The following is a 20,051-nucleotide window of genomic DNA, read 5'->3' as shown; positions in this document are numbered from 1 at the left end:
ACTGCATTCCCTGAACACGGCACACACAGCTTCGCCTGCTTTTGACAGGAAACGTTCGTTGGGCAATACAACAAACCCCCCTTCCTTATCCGACTGTAACAGAGTTAGAGACTTGCCCCTCAGAAAATCAACAGTCTCTCTTACGGGCAAGCGCCTGGGATCCTTCCTTGGTCTTGACAGGACGTCCACGCCATCCAGAGTGCACCTGTCCCGATCAGCTGGGCTAGCTCTGGAGGAAACCGCTCGGACCATGGAAAGCAGCTCAGGGATGTTCTTCCGTGGTTCTACGGCGAACTTGGGTCCGCACCCGAGTACACAGCGGACGTTGTCAGGAAGTTCAACATCGCCAAGAACATGGACGGTGCTCTCTGGCTGGGGCCGCCTATTGTTCTCCATTTGCAGAAGCCGGGGAAGCAACAGATGCCATAGCCATTCGGTGGTCGTGTCAGCAATCCGGAGGTACTGCCGCCACTGGTGTTGGAGCGTAGGCCGAGCGAGCAAACTGCGTAGCAGTTCTCGATACAGGCGAGCTTGGCGCTGCCATTCGGAGCGCAAAATCCTGCAAATTCTTCTTCCATGACCAACGGACGGTCTGATGAAGCCAAACAAGGTCACCACCTCTGGAGGAAAGACCCTACGCCGGTTGCAAAAACCGAAATAACGTGCATTGCATGTCTTTCTTGTCTTTTGTGCTCGTCTTTGTTCGCGCTGTTTGTTCAAGATGCTTAACCAACTAGCCCGCCAAAACGTGTTGATGTAAACCGCAAAGCGACACACCTGTATCAGCGAATAAATGCGGCATTTAGGTGTCTGCACCTTCCAGGAAACCCGTCAGCGCATGCGCACTTTCCATGCACCACCTCGGCCTCTTTGGTGAAGCTGTCTATCTTGAATCAGATATAATGAGCCCCTGTGCATTCCTCGAACAGACGGGCTCGACGTCGCGTCTGTTCTCTGCCAGGCAGTTAGGCGCAGTGGCCGAACGCTCCTCTTGTGCTACCCTGGACGATCATCAGCCCGACGGCCCACTCCAGCTGCACTGTACAACGTGTTGTGCGCGTGTCGTTTGTCTTCTTTCATAGACGCCTGCAACCTGTATATATGTATTATTGTGTAAATGAAACACTTGTATGAAGTTTCTCTCTCCCCATCCTTTCTGCATGCCCTCCCCTCACCTCTTTCATTTCATTTCTCCATTCTGCCTGCAATCCGGTGCTTCCGGTAGCGATTGCAGATGCCGGGGCTACCAAAATGTTTTCATTCTTTTTTTATTATTATTCTAATAAACCACTGCTACTACAACACTGCAATCTGGACGCGCACAGGGCGAAGAGTTCGGTGCGATTATCGGCGCCCTCCTACATTTCGATCGGACTGAGGCCGCAATGATCCACTCGATTTCGGGAAATCACCGCGATTCCACATTTCAGCCCATAAATCGAAGGGAAAGTGCCACCGCGGACCCGGCTCGGGCAGCGACCTTTGTTTGTGTGTGTTGCCAGACCTTTTTGCCTAGTTGCGAATGCGGGCGCTGTGTTCCTGCCTGTCGGCTGCACGCGCTGCTCTCTTCACGTCGCAGTCCGCCGCGCCGCCGGAGGAGCCCAGCGGGACAGACCAGTCGGTGATGCTTCTCCGCATCATGGCCTGCTGTGTCCTGCTGCTGCTCACGGGACTCACGCTCATCGTCTTCCTCACCTCCAGGTGCGTGAACACCCGCCGTGGCTCACCATGCTAGGCTGCGTAGGCACGCTACATCGGTTGCAGCGCTGCTTATGTATCAAATCAATGTTTCTTCCTGCTAAATTGTACAGAAAACACTAAGCTAACGAAAAAAAGCATTACATTATGCAGTAAAGTTTATCCCCATTCTCTTATATCCTGTATTATTTTAAATCCTAATTTTATGTCCCATAGAGTTTCACGAAGTTAATTAAAAATTTCAGGTACATAATAATTTCTGCTTCTCTTTCGGTAGCTTCTAAAAACTAGCGGTTTAACATATGATCATGCTTTTCGAAATGCCGGACCTTTTTTGTTACTAATCCTTTAAAACCATTTGAATAATGATATCGTGTCAGCACACTATACTTGAAAACCTCTTGTGCTGGAAGTAAGGACCATATCGACTTACTCGTGTATGGCTGTCGTCTTACATGTAGGATACCGCTTTTTCGCGCAGTTTTCTTCGTTGGGTGCACGCTCAGAAAGATCCGACAGTATTATCTGGACGCCACTTTGAGAGCCACGGTAGCTCAGTGGTGAATGGCCGTAGTGAATGGCTCCGGAAATTTCGACCACCTGCGGTTCTTTAACATGCACTGACATCGCACAGTACACGGGCCTCCAGAATTTCGCCTCCATCGAATTTGCAGGAAACAAGTTTATAAAATAAAAATAAGAGAGGGCCCAAAACAAACCCCTGAGGTGCACCGGATGTAACACCTGCGGAATGGGATGTAGCACCATAGGTTAGTACGCACTGAAATTTACCAGAAAGGTAGTCTTGTACCCATCTAATCACCGCAGAGGTGTATGTCAAGGAAGGTTAGCGCAGGCATTAATGGAGTATGTGGTACGCATTCAAACGCTTTTTATATAAAAAATACAGTAAGCTTGATTTCCACTGTTCTAACACGGAAAAACGTCATGACTGAATTCCAGCAACTTTTGGTACATTCCATGAATGGGACATAGAAGAAGGACACATGCAGGGACACAACACAGCGCTTACTCTTAGTTGAAATATTTATTAGCTGGAAGAGCCGGAATAAGTACCCAACTGGCGGCCAGGAATGGAAAGTAATGCACACATGTCGTGCTGCGGAAAAACACGTGTAAAAAAGATTTCAACATAAAACACACCCGTGTCAACATTCGCAGTCGAGTTAACGTTTTTCTCTTTCTGACAGCGATACAGAGGGTGCGCTAATGTACATTCTTCCTGGAGTCCTGCTGTCATGTGTGCTTCTATAATTTCCCTTGCCAGTGAGTCGCGGTTTCTACCTGTCACAAACCACTCATTGTACAATGGCTCGCAGGCATTGATATCACCTTCATCATCATCGGTTTTACAGTTTCTGCTGTGTTTCGCTACGTGGCCTATGATGTGGGCACGTGTGACATTATAATCATGCTCTTTTAATCTTTCGTTTTAATCGGCCAGTTTCGCCGATGTGTTGCTTCCCACGTGATACCAGCAAAGAGTAGATGACTCCCTCCTGGCAGGGGACAAATTTTTTTTGCATACCTTTTCAAGCAGCCGCCTGCTGAGGCGGTCGATGAGAGAGGTGAGGGTGGGATCCAAGCGCTGTTCGTCGGCAATGTGGGAGAGGTCGGAGATGGAGAGGACACAGGCATCCGACTCACAGTCTGTAGAAGGAGGATCGACGGGATAGCGGGACAGGCAGTCTGCATCTTGATGGAGGCGACCGGACTTGTGAACCACGGAAAAGGTGTATTCTTGCAATCGCAATGCCCACCGGCCAAGACGGCCAGTAGGGTCCTTGAGAGATGAGAGCCAACACAGGGCGTGGTGGTCGGTTATAACAGTGAATGGGCGGCCGAACAAGTATGTGCGGAATTTTCCAATGGCCCAAACAAGAGCCAGGCTCTCGCGTTCTGTGATGGAGTAATTCTTCTCGGCGGAAGAAAGAAGACGGCTGGCGTACGCAATCACGCAGTTCTGGCCGCGTTGTCGCTGAGCAAGGATGGCGCCAATTCCGTGACCACTGGCATCGGTGCGAAGTTCAGTCGGGGCAGACGGGTTGAAATGGGCCAATACAGGAGGGTTGGTGAGGACGGCGATAAGGCTGGAGAATGCAGTAGCCTGCTCTGGGCCCCAGGAAAAAGGAACGCCTTTCTGCAACAGATTGGTGAGAGGGCGAGCGACGGCTGCGAAGTTCGGGACGAACCGGCGAAAGTAGGAACAGAGACCGATGAAGCTGCGGACATCACTGGGCGAGCGGGGACAGGGAAAAGCACTGACGGCACGAACTTTATCAGGGTCAGGTTGTATGCCACTCGCATTCACCAAATGGCCGAGGACTTTGAGTTCGCGGCGGCCGAAAGTACATTTTTTTAGTTGAGTTGAAGACCTGCGCGGCGGAAAAGTGCCAAGATGGACGAAAGGCGAAGCAGGTGGGTTTCAAAAGAGGGCGAGAAAACAATTACATCATCTAAGCAACAAAGGCAGGTCGTCCACTTGAAGCCCCGGAGTAACGAGTCCATCATCCGTTCAAATGTGGCAGGGGCGTTACCAAGGCCGAAGGGCATGACCTTAAAATGGTAAAGGCCATCAGGGGTGACGAAAGTTGTTTTCTCGCGGTCTCTTGCGTCAACAGAGATTTGCCAATACCCGCTACGAAGGTCGATGGAAGAAAAGTAGCGGGCGCCATGTAAACAGTCCAGGGCATCATCTATGCGCGGAAGGGGATAGACGTCTTTCTTCGTGACCTTGTTGAGATGACGATAGTCGACGCAAAACCGCCAAGTTTGGTCTTTCTTTTTCACGAGCACGACAGGAGATGCCCAAGGGCTGTTTGAAGGCTCTATGATATCGTTGGCCAACATCTTGTCCACCTCCCGCTGGATGATCTGGCGCTCTGGTAGCGACACACGATAAGGCCTCCGGTGTATAGGTTTGGCATCGCCGGTGTCAATGCGGTGAGTCACTACCGATGTTTGACCCAGGGGAGCAGAAGCGAAGTCAAAAATGTCGGAGTAGGACACCAAAAGGTTGTGAAGATCCTGTGCATGCTCGGGGCTCAGGTCAGAAGCAATCATCGCAGAAATGGATTGCGGAACGTTGGCCGGGATGTCGGCCGCTTGAGAGACAGTAGAAGGCGGTCCAGGTGAGAGAGCAGTGACGGTACAGTCGGTGAGAGAAGACAAAGTAGCGAGCGATATGCCTGCAGGAAGAACTTGTGGTGACAAGCTGAAGTTGAGGACAGGAAGGGAGGTGCTATTCTTGGTGACGGTCACGATGAGGTGCGGAAGAACAACATTGCGAGAGAGAACGACATCGGCGAGTGGACAGGCAAGATAATCCCCATCAGGAACCGCAGGAAATGGGGACATAGGCAGATAAACGGCAGAGTCGGGGGGCAGGCGAGCGTACTCGGTGGAGCGAAGGCGGGGCGTGGAGCTTGAGGGTGTGTCGGCTGAGCTAAGAGGCAGGTCCAATCGTAGAAGGCCGCTGGAGCAGTCGATAAGGGCAGAGTGAGCGGTTAGAAAGTCTAGACCAAGGATCACATTGTGAGGGCAGTGTTCGAGGACGGTGAACAAAACTGGGATGTGACGATCGGCAAGAGTGACGCGGGCAGTGCACAGGCCCGAATTAACTTTCTTCACCATGCTGGACAGTCAGACAGGAGCCGAAAACACAACGTCAACCCCCACATGCTTTCCAATTCTCTTCAGGTTGTGCGAAACATGTGGAACATCACGTGCGACATTATGCCTGTATACGCAATGCCTTATGACCCCGACCGTACGAGAAGCTCAGAAGAGCGCAAACATTATCTTAATTCATGATAAAGAAGGCGCCAAGGACTTCAATAATTACAGACCGATAACTTTACTGTCCGTTGCCCACAAGGTATTTACTAAGGTAATCGCTAATAGAGTCAGGGCAACCTTAGACTTTATTCAACCAAGTGATCAGGCAGGCATCCACAAGGGATATTCCACAATAGATCATACTGCCACACTGCTGACATTCTGCCGGCGCCACCTGGTAGCCGAACCTGTCTCTCAAAGCGTGGCCGAATGACTTCCTTGTCTCGAATGAGCGCGGCTATTCGGCAAGCCTCGCCCCAAGCCTCGCTGTGCTCCCCGCGTCCTGCTACATTTGTCGGTGATATTTGGTGGAGCCGTGGTGGGAACCATCCCATGTACGCTGGCCCCGACAATATCCTTGACGCTTCTCCCCGACGCGCGGATGCCACACCTGTCCACAAAGCGAGCCGTCGCCTGCGAGGCCTGCAACCCGAGTTTGAGCCACTGACGAGGCCTGTGCGAGCTATGACTTCCACCACTCGCAGTCAGAAAGGTCAGTACTCCGGCAGTGCTCCGCCGTTCGTCCTTCCCGCACCTCGGTCGCCACAATCCTTCCATGGCGTCCGGTTCGAGGATGTTGAAGATTGGTTGACCAGTTTTGACCGTGTTGCTGCATTCAACCAATGGGACGACGAGCGGAAGCTGATGAATGTGTATTTCGCGCTGCAAGACTCGGCGAAAACGTGGTTCGAGCGCCACGAGGCGTCCTTTTCCAACTGGGCAGCTTTTCGCCGAGAGTTGCTCGCCAGATTCAGCTCGAGCGAGCGAAAGGAAAATGCTGAAATTGCCCTTCGATCCAGGTCACAGCAGTCCAACGAGAGTGTGGCCATGTTTATTGAGGACATGACCCGCCTCTTCAATAGGGCAGACCCGGCCATGCCCGAAGCTACAAAGGTGCGGGACCTTATGCGTGGGGTAAAGAAGCAGGTGTTTGCTGGCCTCATGCGCGACCCTCCGAGAACCGTCACCGCCTTCGCCAAGGAAGCTACCAGCATGGAACGTTCATTGCAGGAACGGAGTGCCCAATATGGCTGTCAGGCAAATGTAGCGGCCGCTTACTACTGCACGTCCTTGCCAGCCGCCGGGGATGAGGCGTTGCGAGAGCTTGTGCGGAGCATTGCTCGCGAAGAACGGCGACAACTCCACTTGGATGCTCCGCCAGCAAGCATATTGTTACGGTGTTGGTGACAAGACAGGGGCCCGGCAAGAGAGGGCTCGGCAGCACGTCCTTCGGTGGGAGAAACGGCGACCTTCATTGTCCTTCAATCCGCGCGCCAGCAACGTCAACGTATTTTTGCTTCAGCGCCACCTGGCATTCCTCCCCTCTTTAAAAAACGCGCGCAGAGGAGCGCGCGAACACAAGCACATGCAAGCACACAAGAAAGGCTCGAAATATCAGGGGGGTCACCGTGCAAAATACGGCTTCATGCGTAGAACATGGACGATCTCTGGACGGGGTAGTCGACGGCTTCTCTGCTGTGAAAGTGTCGCGTCCGGTAGCACTTCGCAATTAACGTCACTGACGGGCCGCAAGACTTTATAAGGACCGAAATAGCGGCAAATGATTTTTTCGGACAAGCCTCGCCGTCGCACAGGTATCCATACCCAAACCTGGTCGCCGGGATTGTAGAAGACTTGTCTGTGCCGGAGGTTGTATCGGCGTGAGTCTTTATCTTGTTGCTGTGTGATGTGAAGACGTGGTAGCTGACGAGCCTGCTCGGCTTCGTGGGTAAACTCTTCAGCGTCAGCAGAAAGTTGGTCATCAGTTGCGCAAGGGAGCATTGCGTCGAGCATCGTCTGAACCTCCCTGCCGTAGAGGAGGCGGAACGGTGTGAAAGTGGTCGTCTCTTGAACTGCCGTGTTATAGGCGAATGTCACGTACGGCATGATCATGTCCCAAGTCCTGCGTTGCACATCGACGTACATTGCCAGCATGTCCGCCATGGTCTTATCAAGCCGCTCTGTCAGACCATTTGCCTGCGGGTGGTAAGCAGTAGTTCTACGGGGGGTCGTACCGCTTAGCTGAAAAATTCGGCCATCATCTGCGAAGTAAATGAGGTCCCTCGGTCGGTAATCACGTCGGTCGGGGCGCCGTGCCGAAGTACGATCTGATTCATGAAGAAATCCGCAACCTCAGACGCTGTGCCACGAGGTAAGGCTTTGGCCTCGGCGTATCGAGTGAGGTAGTCTGTGGCAATGATGATGTACCGGTTGCCACCCGATGACAAAGTGAAAGGGCCGAGAAGATCCATGCCGACCTGATCGAAAGGGGAACGTGATTATGCAATAGGTTAGAGGAGCCCCGGAGGCTTGGCGGCCGGGGCCTTACGGAGCTGACATTGCCGACAGCTCTGCACATAGTGTTTAACAACAGTGGCAAGTTTGGGCCAGTAGACCAGCTGGCGTATTCTGGAAAGCGTGCTAGAGTATCCCAAATGGCCAGAGGTTGGCTCGTCGTGGCACGCAGAAAGTATTTCCTCTTGAAGTGTTGTCGGCACGCCGAGGAGGTACGCTCGCGAACTGGAACCGGGGTTCTTCTTAGAGAGCACGCCTCGTTGCAGGGAAAACGACGACAGGTGCTGATAAATAGATCTAGGAACGATGGCCGGCTGACCTTCCAGATAATCAATGAGGGGTCGTAACACTCGATCGGCGCGCTGCTGAGTTGACAAATCAGAAGAATGGATCGCCCCAAGGAAACTGATGTCGTCTTCCATGTCGGGTGTAGCGAGTTCGACAGGCGCACGAGAGAGGGTGTCGGCGTCTTGATGCTTATGTCCGGACTTATAGACAATGGTGAGGTCAAACTCCTGCAGGCGTATGCTCCATCGCGCCAGGCGTCGAGACGGGTCATGCAGGTTGGCCAACCAACACAAGGAGCGGTGGTCAGTGACCACTTTGAAAGGGCGACCATAAAGATAGGGGCGAAATTTCGCAGCGGCCCAAATAATAGTGAGGCATTCTTTTTCTGTCGTGGAATAGTTAATCTCTGCACGCGACAGAGCGCGGCTTGCATAAGCGATGACTCGTTCAACGCCATCTTCGCGTTGCACGAGAACCGCGCCGAGGCCGATGTTGCTGTCGTCGGTGTGAATTTCAGTGTCACCCCGCTCATCAAAACGGCCAAGAACGGGCGGCGTTTGAAGACGCAGGCGGAGCTTGGCGAATGCCACGTCTTGCTCGTGGGACCAAACAAAAGGTGTGGCGTCGCGGGTGAGGCGAGTCAGCGGTTCTGCGAGGTGAGCGAAATTTTCGATAAAACGCCTATAGTAACTGCAGATCCCTAGAAAACGCCGAAGAGCTTTCTTGTCACGTGGGGGTGGAAATTCCGCAACTGCTGCAAGCTTGTCGGGATCGGGGTTCACCTTGGCGGCGCTGACGACATGGCTGAAAAATTTCAGCTCCTGGTAACCGAAATGGCATTTCTGGGGCTTCAATGTGAGGTTAGCTGAACGAAGGGTTTCGAGGACCATCCGCAGGCGTTCAAGATGTTGACTAAACGAGTGGGCGAAAACCACCACGTCGTCGAGATAGACTAGGCAACATTGCCATTTAAGACCGGCAAGGACAGTGTCCATCATCCGCTGTAAAGTGGCAGTCGCAGAAGAAAGACTGAAAGGTAGAACTTTAAATTCATCAAGCCGTCTGAGTGACAAAGGTCGATGGACGAAAAATACCGAGCGCGCTGAAGGCAGTCGATCGAGAGTCGTCAATACGTGGCAATGGGTAAACGTCCTTATTCGTGTCTGCGCTCAGCTTCCGGTAGTCGACGCAAAAGCGCAGAGTGCCGTCTTTCTTTTTAACGAGGACGACTGGCGAGGAACATGGGCTTTTGGAAGGCTGGATAACGTCATATTCGAGCAAATCCTTAACTTGGGACTTCATGACTTCGCGCTCTGTAGACGATACGCGATAGGGGTTTTGACGGATTGGGTGTACGCCATCGTACGTCACGATGTGGTGCTTGGCTATGGTAGCCTGACGCACTTTCGTAGAGGAGGCGAAAAACTCTCTGAATTCGAGCAATAGTGCACACAGCTGCTCCCGTTGGCTGGTTGACAGCGCTGAGTTGACATCGAGGCTCTCGAGGGAGAAAGGAGGCTGCACGGGTTCTGAGGAGAAGCACTCGGAAACAGCGGAGATGCGTTCGACAAAGGCTACGGAAGTGCCGCGAAAAAGATGCCGATGCTCGTGCGTAAAATTGGTAGCAAGTACCTGTGAGTGGTCACTATTAAGATGGATCAGACTGCGGGCCACGCACATGCCTTGCGTCAGCAGTAATGAAAGGTTGGTTTCGGCGATGGCGTCACCGTCCTGAAATGATTCGCACTCAACCGTAATGAAGGCGCTGGTTCGAGGCGGCAGGGTGACAGTGTCCGTAGAAACTCGAAGCGTCTGGCTTGGTCGCGGTGCATTGCTGAGGGCGACAACATTCTCAGTTGAAAACGTGACCTTGTTATCGCATAGGTCAATAAGAGCCCCATATTCACGCAGAAAATCGACACCTAAGATGAGGTCGCGTGAACAGTTATTCAGAACAAGACATCAAACAAATGTGGGCCCCTGGATTTGAGCTCGGGCGGTGCGCATTCCGAGAGATGCAATCAGATGACCGCCCGCAGTGCGAACGTGTGTGCTAGACCATGGCGTGAGAACCTTTTTGAGAATGGTGGCGAGCTGGCTGCTTAGAATTGAATAATCGGCACCAGTATCTAATAACGCTCGAACGTGGGGACCATCCAGTATCACAGGTATGTCTAAGGAAAGCCGCTCGCGAGTTGGAGGCTCCGGAGAGAATGATCGGGCACAGGCGTCGTTGTCTGCAGGCTTTGGCACCGAGAGTTCGTCAGTGTGGTGTGTGCTTTTTTATGGCGTCAGTGCATCGGAGGGACCAGAGAGCGCAGGCATCGTAATCGTCGAGGCGCCGTCATATGCCAGCGTCGATGTGTCGAAGCTAGCGGGTACTGTGGACCTTGAGACCTTCGAAGCATCGTTGTGTCGAGGAAGCGTCGCTTTGTCGGAGTGAACAGTGACCGCGGACTTTGGAACCATCAAGGCGTCGGCATGTCGTGTGCGCGTCGATGGGAGGTCGCACGCTCATCCGCGATGGCCCGGGGTCGTTCGCCATAGCGCGGTCGAGGAGAATCGGCGGGAAAGCCTTCGAGGCCCAGACGGCGGTAGGGGCAGTGACGATGCAGGTGACCTGGTTCGCCGCAGTGAAAGCATAGGGGGCGTCGGTCGGATGTGCGCCACATGTCGGCTTTGCGCGCGGATGGTCGGGGAGCTTCCGCGTACTGCAGCACGGGTGCAGGCGGCCCCGGCACTTCAGCAGGAGCCGGAACGAAGGACGCCGAAGCCGGAGCAGGGCATCGCAGGGCTTCGGCGTAGGTGAGACGACGGTCAGGTGAGACAGGAGGAGGGGATGGACGAGCCTAATCGGCAAGAAAGGATGGCCGGAGCGCGTGCTGCACCTCCTCGCGGAGAAAGATCGCTATGGAGCTTGGAGCTGTGGGAGGGGCCCCGTACAGCTCGCGGAGTTCGTCGCGCAATAGAACGTATGAGATCGCGTAGCAAGGAGGCGTCGGTGCCGTGGAATGGTAACTCGCCGGAAACGGAGGCGGCGGACACGGGTCGATCGCACGCGGACGCTCTTTGCTGAAGAACCCTTTCAGTCGTGGAAGACTCAGTGAGAAACTCGGCGACAGTCTTCGGGGGGCTGCGGAAAAGGCCAGCAAAAAGTTGCTCTATAACGCCACGCATGAGATGGCGTACCTTTTGTACTCGGGCATTGCAGGGTCCACGCGCCTGAAGAGGCGCGTCATGTCCTCTACATACGCTGCAACGTTTTCATTTGCAAGCTGAACGCGAGATAGCAGTGCGGGTTCTGCCCGTTCGCGACGATCCGAGCTGCCGTATGTTTCTAGGAGACGACGCCGGAACTCACTCCAAGAGGACAACTGATCTTCACGGTTTTCAAACCAGGTCCGAGCGCCGTCGTCTAGACTGAAGTAGACGTTTCTGAGGATGGCGGCGTCATCCCACTGGTTGAATGCGGCAACTCTCTCGTAGTGCTGCAACCAGTCTTCCACGTCCTCAAAGATGTCACCGTGGAAGGACTTCGGGATGCGGGGGTTCTGGAGCCTGAAGTAGGGAGTGGCCGCCCCAGGCATTGGGGTGGTCGCGGCAGGCATTGAGGCGGTGCCACGTTGGTCCGAGGACATACCCGATGGTCAGTCTCGGCTGGTAAGCCTCGAATCCAGCGGCGAGCACGGTGGACGGGCGCCTTGACGGGTATAGGACTGGAGCGCCGGCTAACCGTTGGGGTCGGGACATGAGATCAATTCCACCTCCACCAGATTTTCACGGTGTTGGCGACAAGACAGGGATCCGGCAAGAGAGGGCTCTGCCGCACGTCCTTCGGTGGGAGAAACGGCGAACTTCAACGTCCTTCAATCCGCGCGCCAGGAACGTCAACGTCTTTTTGCTTCAGCACCACCTGGCAATATCTGCTAAAGTTCTACAGGCGATTACCTCTGGACGAAATCCGGCGAGCGGTGCAGCCACCACCAGCGCCACTATCGGAGCCGCACGAGATGTCCTACAGCGATGCCCTGCGCCGACGTGCCCCAGCGCCGCAAGCGTTTCGCCCCGTTGCCGGACAACGAGCACCCCATCGTTACCTGCGTCCCGTCGAGCAGCAGCAGGACCTGTGCCCTCCTTTCAGCAAAGCGCACGTATGGAGAACACCAAAAATCGCTCCCTCAGCTACCACTCTGGGGAGCCCGGCCATATTCTGTGGAATTGTTCGTACCGGCGGATGGGTTTGAGAGGATTCCCACTGGACGCACCCCGACCGCGCTATGACCGCAGGACCGCAAGACATGGAGGAGTACCTGGCCACTGAGGTGCTGCCCCCGACCTCGCACCGGCGCCAATCGTGATCGCTGTCCCCGAGGCGCTTTGCTTCGCCCAGTCGGCCCTCATCCTCTGGTCAGTTCCCAGGCACGTCCCCTCGCCGGGAAAACTGAAGACAGCGTCCTCCGGGGGTAGGGCCGCCGCCACTGCACAGAGTCAAAAGCCTCCACCCGACGATTCGACGCGACGGCCCGAGCGGCGACCAACCTATCCGACGACCTCACCGACGTGCTGCGAACGATTAGTTTCTACTAAAATTCTAGCAACTGCCGACAGTTATGAAGTAACCGCAATCGTCGATACCGGCGCTGATTTTTCTGTGATGAGCAGGCTCTTAACGCCACGACTCTCCGCAAGGTTCTGACGCTTGGTGTAGACCCGTGATCCGCACCGCCGGTGGCCATGTAGTGACGCCGATCGGCGTCTGAACCTGTCGACTCCAGATAAACGGTCTTACTTTCGCTGGTTCCTTTGCCGTATTACGTGACTCTTCAAAAGATCTCATTCTGCGCATAGATTTCCTTCAAGAGTATGGTGCGGTCGTTGACCTTCGGGAGCTCATGATATCTTTTTCCGCCCAGCGAGCCGTTGACACCCAACCCCGATCCCAGCAGAGTAACGTTGCGCGTATGTGACGACCACATAACAATCCCTCCGCGAGCCAGCAAGTTCGTCACAGTCGAGTGTAATGACAGCACTGGCACTCTTGGCATCGCTGAAGCGAACATGTCGCTGCTCCTCGCTCAGCAAGTTTGAGTAGCTCGAGGCCTCGTAGAGCTTGCCAACGGTCACACCGACATCTTAGTCACCAACTTTACCTGTGAACCGCAGTTTTTAACGAAGGCAGAGGTCGTCGCTTGTTTTGAAGAGATTAGAGAGTGTACCAGGCAGTGCTCTTTGTCCACCACGTCAGACCTCGACGATGCAACGGCTACAGCCATTCCGACCGACGTAAATCCGCTCCTCTTGGCCAGTCAGAAACGCAGCGTGAAAACCTCATCTATTCCTTCCGCGACTGCTTTGCATTATAACTTCCAAGGTGCGACATACGCCACTTACAAAGCACTGAATGATCGTTGCTGAAGACCAAAGACCACTATGCAAGCGCCCTTATCAGGTGCCTTCAAAACAACGTGTCGCCATCCGCCGCCAAGTTACACAAATCCTCCAGGACGACGTTATACAACCGTCCACGAGCCCCTGGGCATCGCCTGTTGCCCTCGTCACGAAGATGGCACCCTCAGGTTCTGCGCGGATTACAGACGCTTCAATAACGTCACGAAAAAGCATGTGTACCCTCTTCCAAGCATTGATGACTCCCTAGACCGCCTGCGTCATGCCACCTACTTTTCGTCCCTTGGCCTCCGCAGTGGGTATTGGCAATTAGAGGTTGACGAACGCGACGAAGAGAAGACCGCCTTTATTACTCCTGACGGTTTGTACGAGTTTAAGGTGCTCCCTTTTGGCTTGTGCTCGGCCCCTGCCACATTCCAACGAATGATGGACACCGTGCTGTCTCGCCTGAAGTGGCAGTCGTGCCTCGTATATCTCGACGATGTCGTGATCTCTGACACGTTCGATGAGCACCTGAAACGTTATCGTGCTGTTTTCGAGGCCATAAGTTTCGCTGGTCTCTCTCTCTCAAGCCAGAAAAAATGTCACTTTGCGTTTCATGAGGTAAAGTTTATTGGTCACATTTTCAGCGCTCGAGGTATTAGTCCAGACCCCGAAAAGACGGCCACCGTAGCTGCCTTCCCAAACCAACATACAAACGGAGCCTGCGTCGCTTCTTGGGCCTCTGCGCGTACTATCGCCGCTTTGTTCACAATTTCTCCAAGCTAGCAGAGCCTCTGTCCCGCCTGACGAAAGACGCTGAACCCTTCTTCTAGAGCCAGGACCAGGAAAGAGCCTTCACGGAACTCAAGTCCCTTCTCCACTGTGCGCCTGTGCTTGGCCACTTCGACGAAGGGGCCGACACGGAACTGCACACTGATTCCAGTAACGTTGGTCTCAGTGCGTTCCTTGTTCAGCGGCAGGATGGTCAAGGACGCGTGATTGCTTACGCCAGTCGCACTTTATCCCGTTCCGAAGTCAATTATTCCACCACGGACAACGAATGTCTGGCTGTGCTCTGGGCAGTTACGAAATTTCGACCGTACTTGTATGGCCACGCGTTTCGGGTCTGAGCGATCATTATTCACAGTGTTGGCTGGCGAACCTTAAGGATCCCTCGGGGCGGCTTGCTCGATGGAGCCTTCGCTTACAAGAATTTGATGTCACCATCGTGCACAAGTCCGGACAGAAACACAGTGATGCTGAGTCTCTCCCGCGCTCCTATTCCCTGCCCTACGGCCGAGTCCGACGACGATTCCGCTTTTCTAGGTGCTGTCACCGCATCCACCCTTGCCCGCCAACGGAGCTACGGCTCCGAAGTGCAGCCCCTCATCGAGTAGCTCGAAGGAACCGCTCCACCTCCACCTCGACTCTTCAAGCGCGTACTGTTATCGTTTTGCTTACGCGATGGTGTCCTCTACAAAAACAACTACGGTCCAACGGGCACTGCCTATCTGTTCGCAGTGCCAACAACGCTTCGTGACGTAGTTCTGCGTGCGTGCCACGACGACCTTCCTTCGGGCCACCTCGGGATTTCCCGCACGTTAGCGCGCATACGCCACAAGTAATACTGGCCCAGGCTTGTTGCGGTTGTTCACCGCTATGTGCGAACCTGTCTTGAGTGTCAGCGCCGGAAGACGCCGCCGACTAAACCATCCGGGCTCCTGCAGCCTATCGATCCCCCGCGCCTCCCATTTCAACAGGTCTAATCTAATGCACATCTAATGCTTTGGCGGAACACAGCGTATCAACGGGACGCGCCATCGATTGGGACGCTGCATCAGTCATTGTCAGAGAGCAAAACTTATCATCGCGCCTTCATTTAGAATCTTTTCATATACATAGCACGAAGCATGCGCTTAACAGGATGATCCATAACAGCGCGACAGACGAGAGAGAGATAAGAGGGCACAACACACAGCGCTGACTCACACCTAAAACGTTTATGGGCCGCCAGCCAGTATAAATACTGCCTTGGTTGCCGGGAAGCATACAAGCACGCTTGACTTGCGTGACATTCAAAATCACCAGTACATCAGGCACGTGTCAACAGGTAAGAGTCATACGTGGGAAATATCACCGCTACAGCAGGCACAAGTTTGCATTCACAAGTTAGCATTCACAATCAAGGTAACGGTTTTCCTTATCTGACAGTGCTACAGAGGGAGTACTGATACATAGGTCTGAGGTCCTAGCTATCAGGTGGGCTTCTATTATTATCCTAGCTAGCGAGTCGCGGTTCTTTGCTATAACAGAGCATTTATTGTTGAGTGGAATACAGGCTGTTGAGACGTCATCGTTTTCCTCGTCTTCGTCATCTTTGCAATGTCTGCAGCGTTTTGCTTCGTGGCCTGTGATGGTGACACGAGAGACATTATATTCGTGCTCCTTCAATCTCGTTCACATCGGCCAGTTTGACCGGTGTAGCACATGCCACATGACAGAGGCAGAAAATAAACAACTCCTTCCTGGCAAGGCACGAATTGTTTCGCGTGTCTCATCAAGCAGCTGCGTGGTTCTCTTTCCACTGCATTTACTTTTCTGACCGGGCTAGACAGTCGCTTAGGCGCCGAAAAGACCACTTCAACGCCAACTTGTTTCCCAATTCTTTTCAAGTTGTGCTAGATTTGGTGCGATACGGTACCACGGCAACCCTTTCCTTTTCCTCTTGTCTCGCTTCACCTATCCTATCAAATTTGAACTTTTTCTTCAGTTTTCCTGCAACGGAATCTAAAATGTCTGCATTATACCCAGCTTTTGTCAGGCGGGAAAGTTGGCTGCAGAAGCTGTGCTCCAGCCTGTGCACACAAGATTTCTTATTAACACCGTTGTAAAGCACAGAATAAACGATGGCTCTCTTCACCAGCTTAGAATGAGCCGATGAAAAAGGCAAGATTGGCTTTGAACCACGGGGCTCAAAAGCCAAGCAAACATGAGATGAAGTGGCATGAAGCGAAAGATCTTAAAACCTAATAAAATCATTCACTGGTATTTCGTGTTTAAAATCAATGGATTACGGCACTCGAGGGATACCGAAACAACGTCATGCAATTGCTGCTCGCAATCGAGGTTTTCACAGTATAAAAACACGAAGTAGTCGTCCATAAACATAAAAATGCGACAAACACTGGACCTGTCAAAACGCTCTTTCAACATTCTGCCGCGTGCAGCTAGGAACACATCGCTAAGAAAAGGTGCTAAACACGAACCAATACAAATTTCCTCTTTTTGAATAAAAGCCTCGCCTTCCCATTCGGCAAACGTCGAGACAAGATAGAGTGAAAGCGATTCGAGGAAGCCGCCAGTGGAAATTCCGCACTCATTCTGAAACGCTATAGCACCATACTGGTCAATAAGGTCATTTACAGATGACAGAATTTCTGCTTGAGGCAAGGTCAGTACAGATCCTTTATATCGACTGAAAAACCACGGAGCTTCTTATTGTAGTTGCATTTCAAGAAAGCGATCATGTCGTCGGAGCGATTTATTTTTAAAGGATCAATTGACAAAACATTCAGTTTCTTCTGCAGGAATTTCGCTACATGCTGCTGCCATGTTCCAATTTCGGAGGCAATTACGCGAAACGGCCACTCTGGTTTATGGGTTTTTGCTGTGAAAAACAATTCCAACAAGGAGTTAGAGCTGGTGTGTATCTTTCTTGACAGAGTATTTAATTTCAGCTTATTGACAAGTTTTGCCTTGCTCCTGACCTTGGCAATTGAGACATCATTGCGTTTGTCAAACACAGCAAGAACAGCTTCCGATGCTTTTGACATATACACACGCCTGTTCAGAACAACGAAACGTCCGTCCTTGTCAACAGGAAGGAGCGAGATTGAGTCATCTTTCAACCAACTAATTGTCCTCTGCAGAGGTAGCTTCTTCCCCGACGACCTATACCTTGTTAACACGCCTACACCTTCAGAAATACATCGGTCCACCTCAGTTTTGTCGGCCTGCTTAGCAACTTGCCACAACATGGCCAGAAGTTCAGGTCTCGATCTCTTTGTCTCCACTGCAAAATTGGGCCCCAGGCTCAGGACTTTCCTGACGTATCCAGGAAACGGGACGCTCTCAGTGATGTAGATCTGTTGTGCGGCAGGTGCATCCTTCTTCGGTAGCAGCGCACCAAAGCCGGAAAGCGCTTGCTGTCAAAGGAACTCTGTGGTACAGTCGGTACACCGTGACAGCTGATGGCGTTGGTTGCTTGAGTGGACCGGCCCCACGGATAGCTGCATCCGAAGCTTGAGATGCTCCCTGTACACTCGCGCCCGTTGCTGCCAATCCGCTCTGAGCAACTTGCACAGTCTTCTTCCGTGGCCGGAAGAAGGCTGAACGCCACCCAACAAAACCAAGACTTCGGGCAGGGGGACTTTCTTGCGGATGCAAAAACCGAGCGTTCTTGCTATGCGCGACGCAGCAGCGATGACAGGCACAAACCGAAGAGGGTATGCAACCAACTTTTCCGCCTGACAAAGGCTGGGTATCATGCAGACTTTTTAGGTTCCGTTGCAGGAAGACTGAAGAAAAAGCTCCGGATTGCTATATTGCCTGGACACAGGGGCCATATCATCGTTCACTTCTTGATTTCGTAATTCAGCCCACATTTTTTCATTTATATAATCATCTTACTCATCTCTCACTTCATAGTTTTTATGCCCTGAGGCAATAAATATCGCTTCAAAAAAATGCTATGATTTGATAGGATAGGTGAAGCGAGACAAGAGGAAAAGAAAAGCATTGCCGTGGTACCGTATCTGCACCAAATCTCGCACAACTTGAAAAGAATTGGGAAACATGCTGGCAATGAAGTGGTCTTCTCGGCGCCTAAGCGACTGTCTAGTGTGGTCAGAAAAGTAAATGCAGTGGAAAGAGAACCGCGCAGCTGCTTGATAAGGCACGCGAAACAATTCGTGTCTTGCCAGGAAGGAGTTGTTTATTCTCTGCGTCTGTCATGTGGCAAGTGTTACATCGGCCAAACTGGCAGATATGTTAACGAAAGATTGAAGGAGCACGAATATAATGTCTCTCTTGTAGCCATCACAGGCCACGTAGCAAAACATTGCAGATACTGCAAAGGTGACGAAGACGACGAATACGATGACGACTCAACAGCCTGTATTCCACTCTCTGTGATAGAAAAGAACTGCGACTCGTTAGCTAGGGAAATAATAGAAGCCCACTTGATAGCTTGGACCTCAGACCAATGTATCGGTACTCCCTCTGTAGCACTGTCAGATAAGGAAAACCGTTACCTTGATTGTGAATGCACACTTGTGCCCGCTGTAGCGGTGATATTTCCCACGTATGACTCTTACCTGTTTACATGTGCCTGATGTACTGGTGATTTTGAATGTCACGCAAGTCAAGCGTGCTCCTATTCTTCCCGGCCACCAGGGCAGTATTTATAGTGGTTGGCGGCCAATACACGTTTTTGATGTGAGTCAGCGCTGTGTGTTTTGTCCTCTTTCTTCTCTCCTGTCTGTCGCGCTGTTATGGATCATCGTAAGCACCAACTCGCCCAACAAAGGGTATTGTGTCTTAACAGGACGCGTGGAAATCTTCCAGAGATCTACAATCGAACACTACGCAATATTAACCGTGCTTAAGCCACCGTCGTTCCATGCAGCGCTCTATGTGATCAAGGGACCCGTACAGGCCCCGAAATGTCGTGTTTCCTTTTCCTCGATACTTTTGGCCGAGTGTATATTTATGTCAGGAGAAGAAAGATCTGATTAATAAACGTCAAATCATGAGGGCGTCTAACCCTACAGACAGAATAGAACTAGCAGGGCTATCGAAGTTAAAAAATAAGCGCAAGTTAGCTGACATAAGGAAGTTTAATATGGAGAGAATCGAGCATGCTCCAAAGAACGGAGGTAGCCTAAATGTGGTGAAGAGGAAATTAGGCTTAGGTAAAAACCAGCTGTATGCGCTAAAAGACAAGAAGGGAAATGTCATTAGCAATATGGAGAAGATAGTTAAAGTATCTGAAGAGTTCTACACAAATCTCTACAGTAACCAATGTAATCAGAAAGTTAATGATACAGACAGTAGGCACAGCAATGCGCCATCCCGCCCGTAACGAAAGGGGAAATAAAAAAAGCCTTAGGAGTAATTCAAAGGGGAAAAGCAGCTGGTGAGGATCAGATAACAGTAGATGTGTTGAAAGACGGAGGGGAGATTCTGCTAGAAGACCTAGCCACCGTTTATATGCAATGCCTTATAACCTCGACCATAGCAGAAGCTTGGAAGAATGCAAACATCTTAATTCTTAAGAAAGGAGATGCCAAGGACTTGAAAATTTAAAGACCCATCAGCTGACTGCACTTTGCCTACAAGACATTTACTAAGGTAATCGCTAATAGAGTCAAGGCAACCTTAGACTTTAATCAACCAAAAGATCAGGCAGTCTTTCATAAAGGATATTCCACAATAGATCATATTCACACTATCAATCAGATGAT

The 20,051-nt window shown here is 52.0% G+C and overlaps 1 protein-coding gene across 1 annotated transcript in view; it reads left to right on the top strand.

The window, feature by feature from the left end:
• Positions 1-1,624: 1,624 nt before the first annotated feature.
• The window catches only part of LOC144111247 (adhesion G-protein coupled receptor D1-like), a 204,423-nt gene continuing 185,996 nt past the window's right edge, over positions 1,625-20,051 (top strand). The window contains exon 1 of the mRNA XM_077644467.1: positions 1,625-1,701. Coding sequence (XP_077500593.1) covers positions 1,625-1,701 — 77 coding nt within the window. The remainder of the gene's footprint in view (positions 1,702-20,051) is intronic.

Source organism: Amblyomma americanum, chromosome 11 (genome assembly GCF_052857255.1).
Source record: "Amblyomma americanum isolate KBUSLIRL-KWMA chromosome 11, ASM5285725v1, whole genome shotgun sequence".
Classification (NCBI taxonomy): domain Eukaryota; kingdom Metazoa; phylum Arthropoda; class Arachnida; order Ixodida; family Ixodidae; genus Amblyomma; species Amblyomma americanum.
Note: the sequence above shows the minus strand (reverse complement) of the source record. Positions and strands in the feature narration are given on the sequence as shown.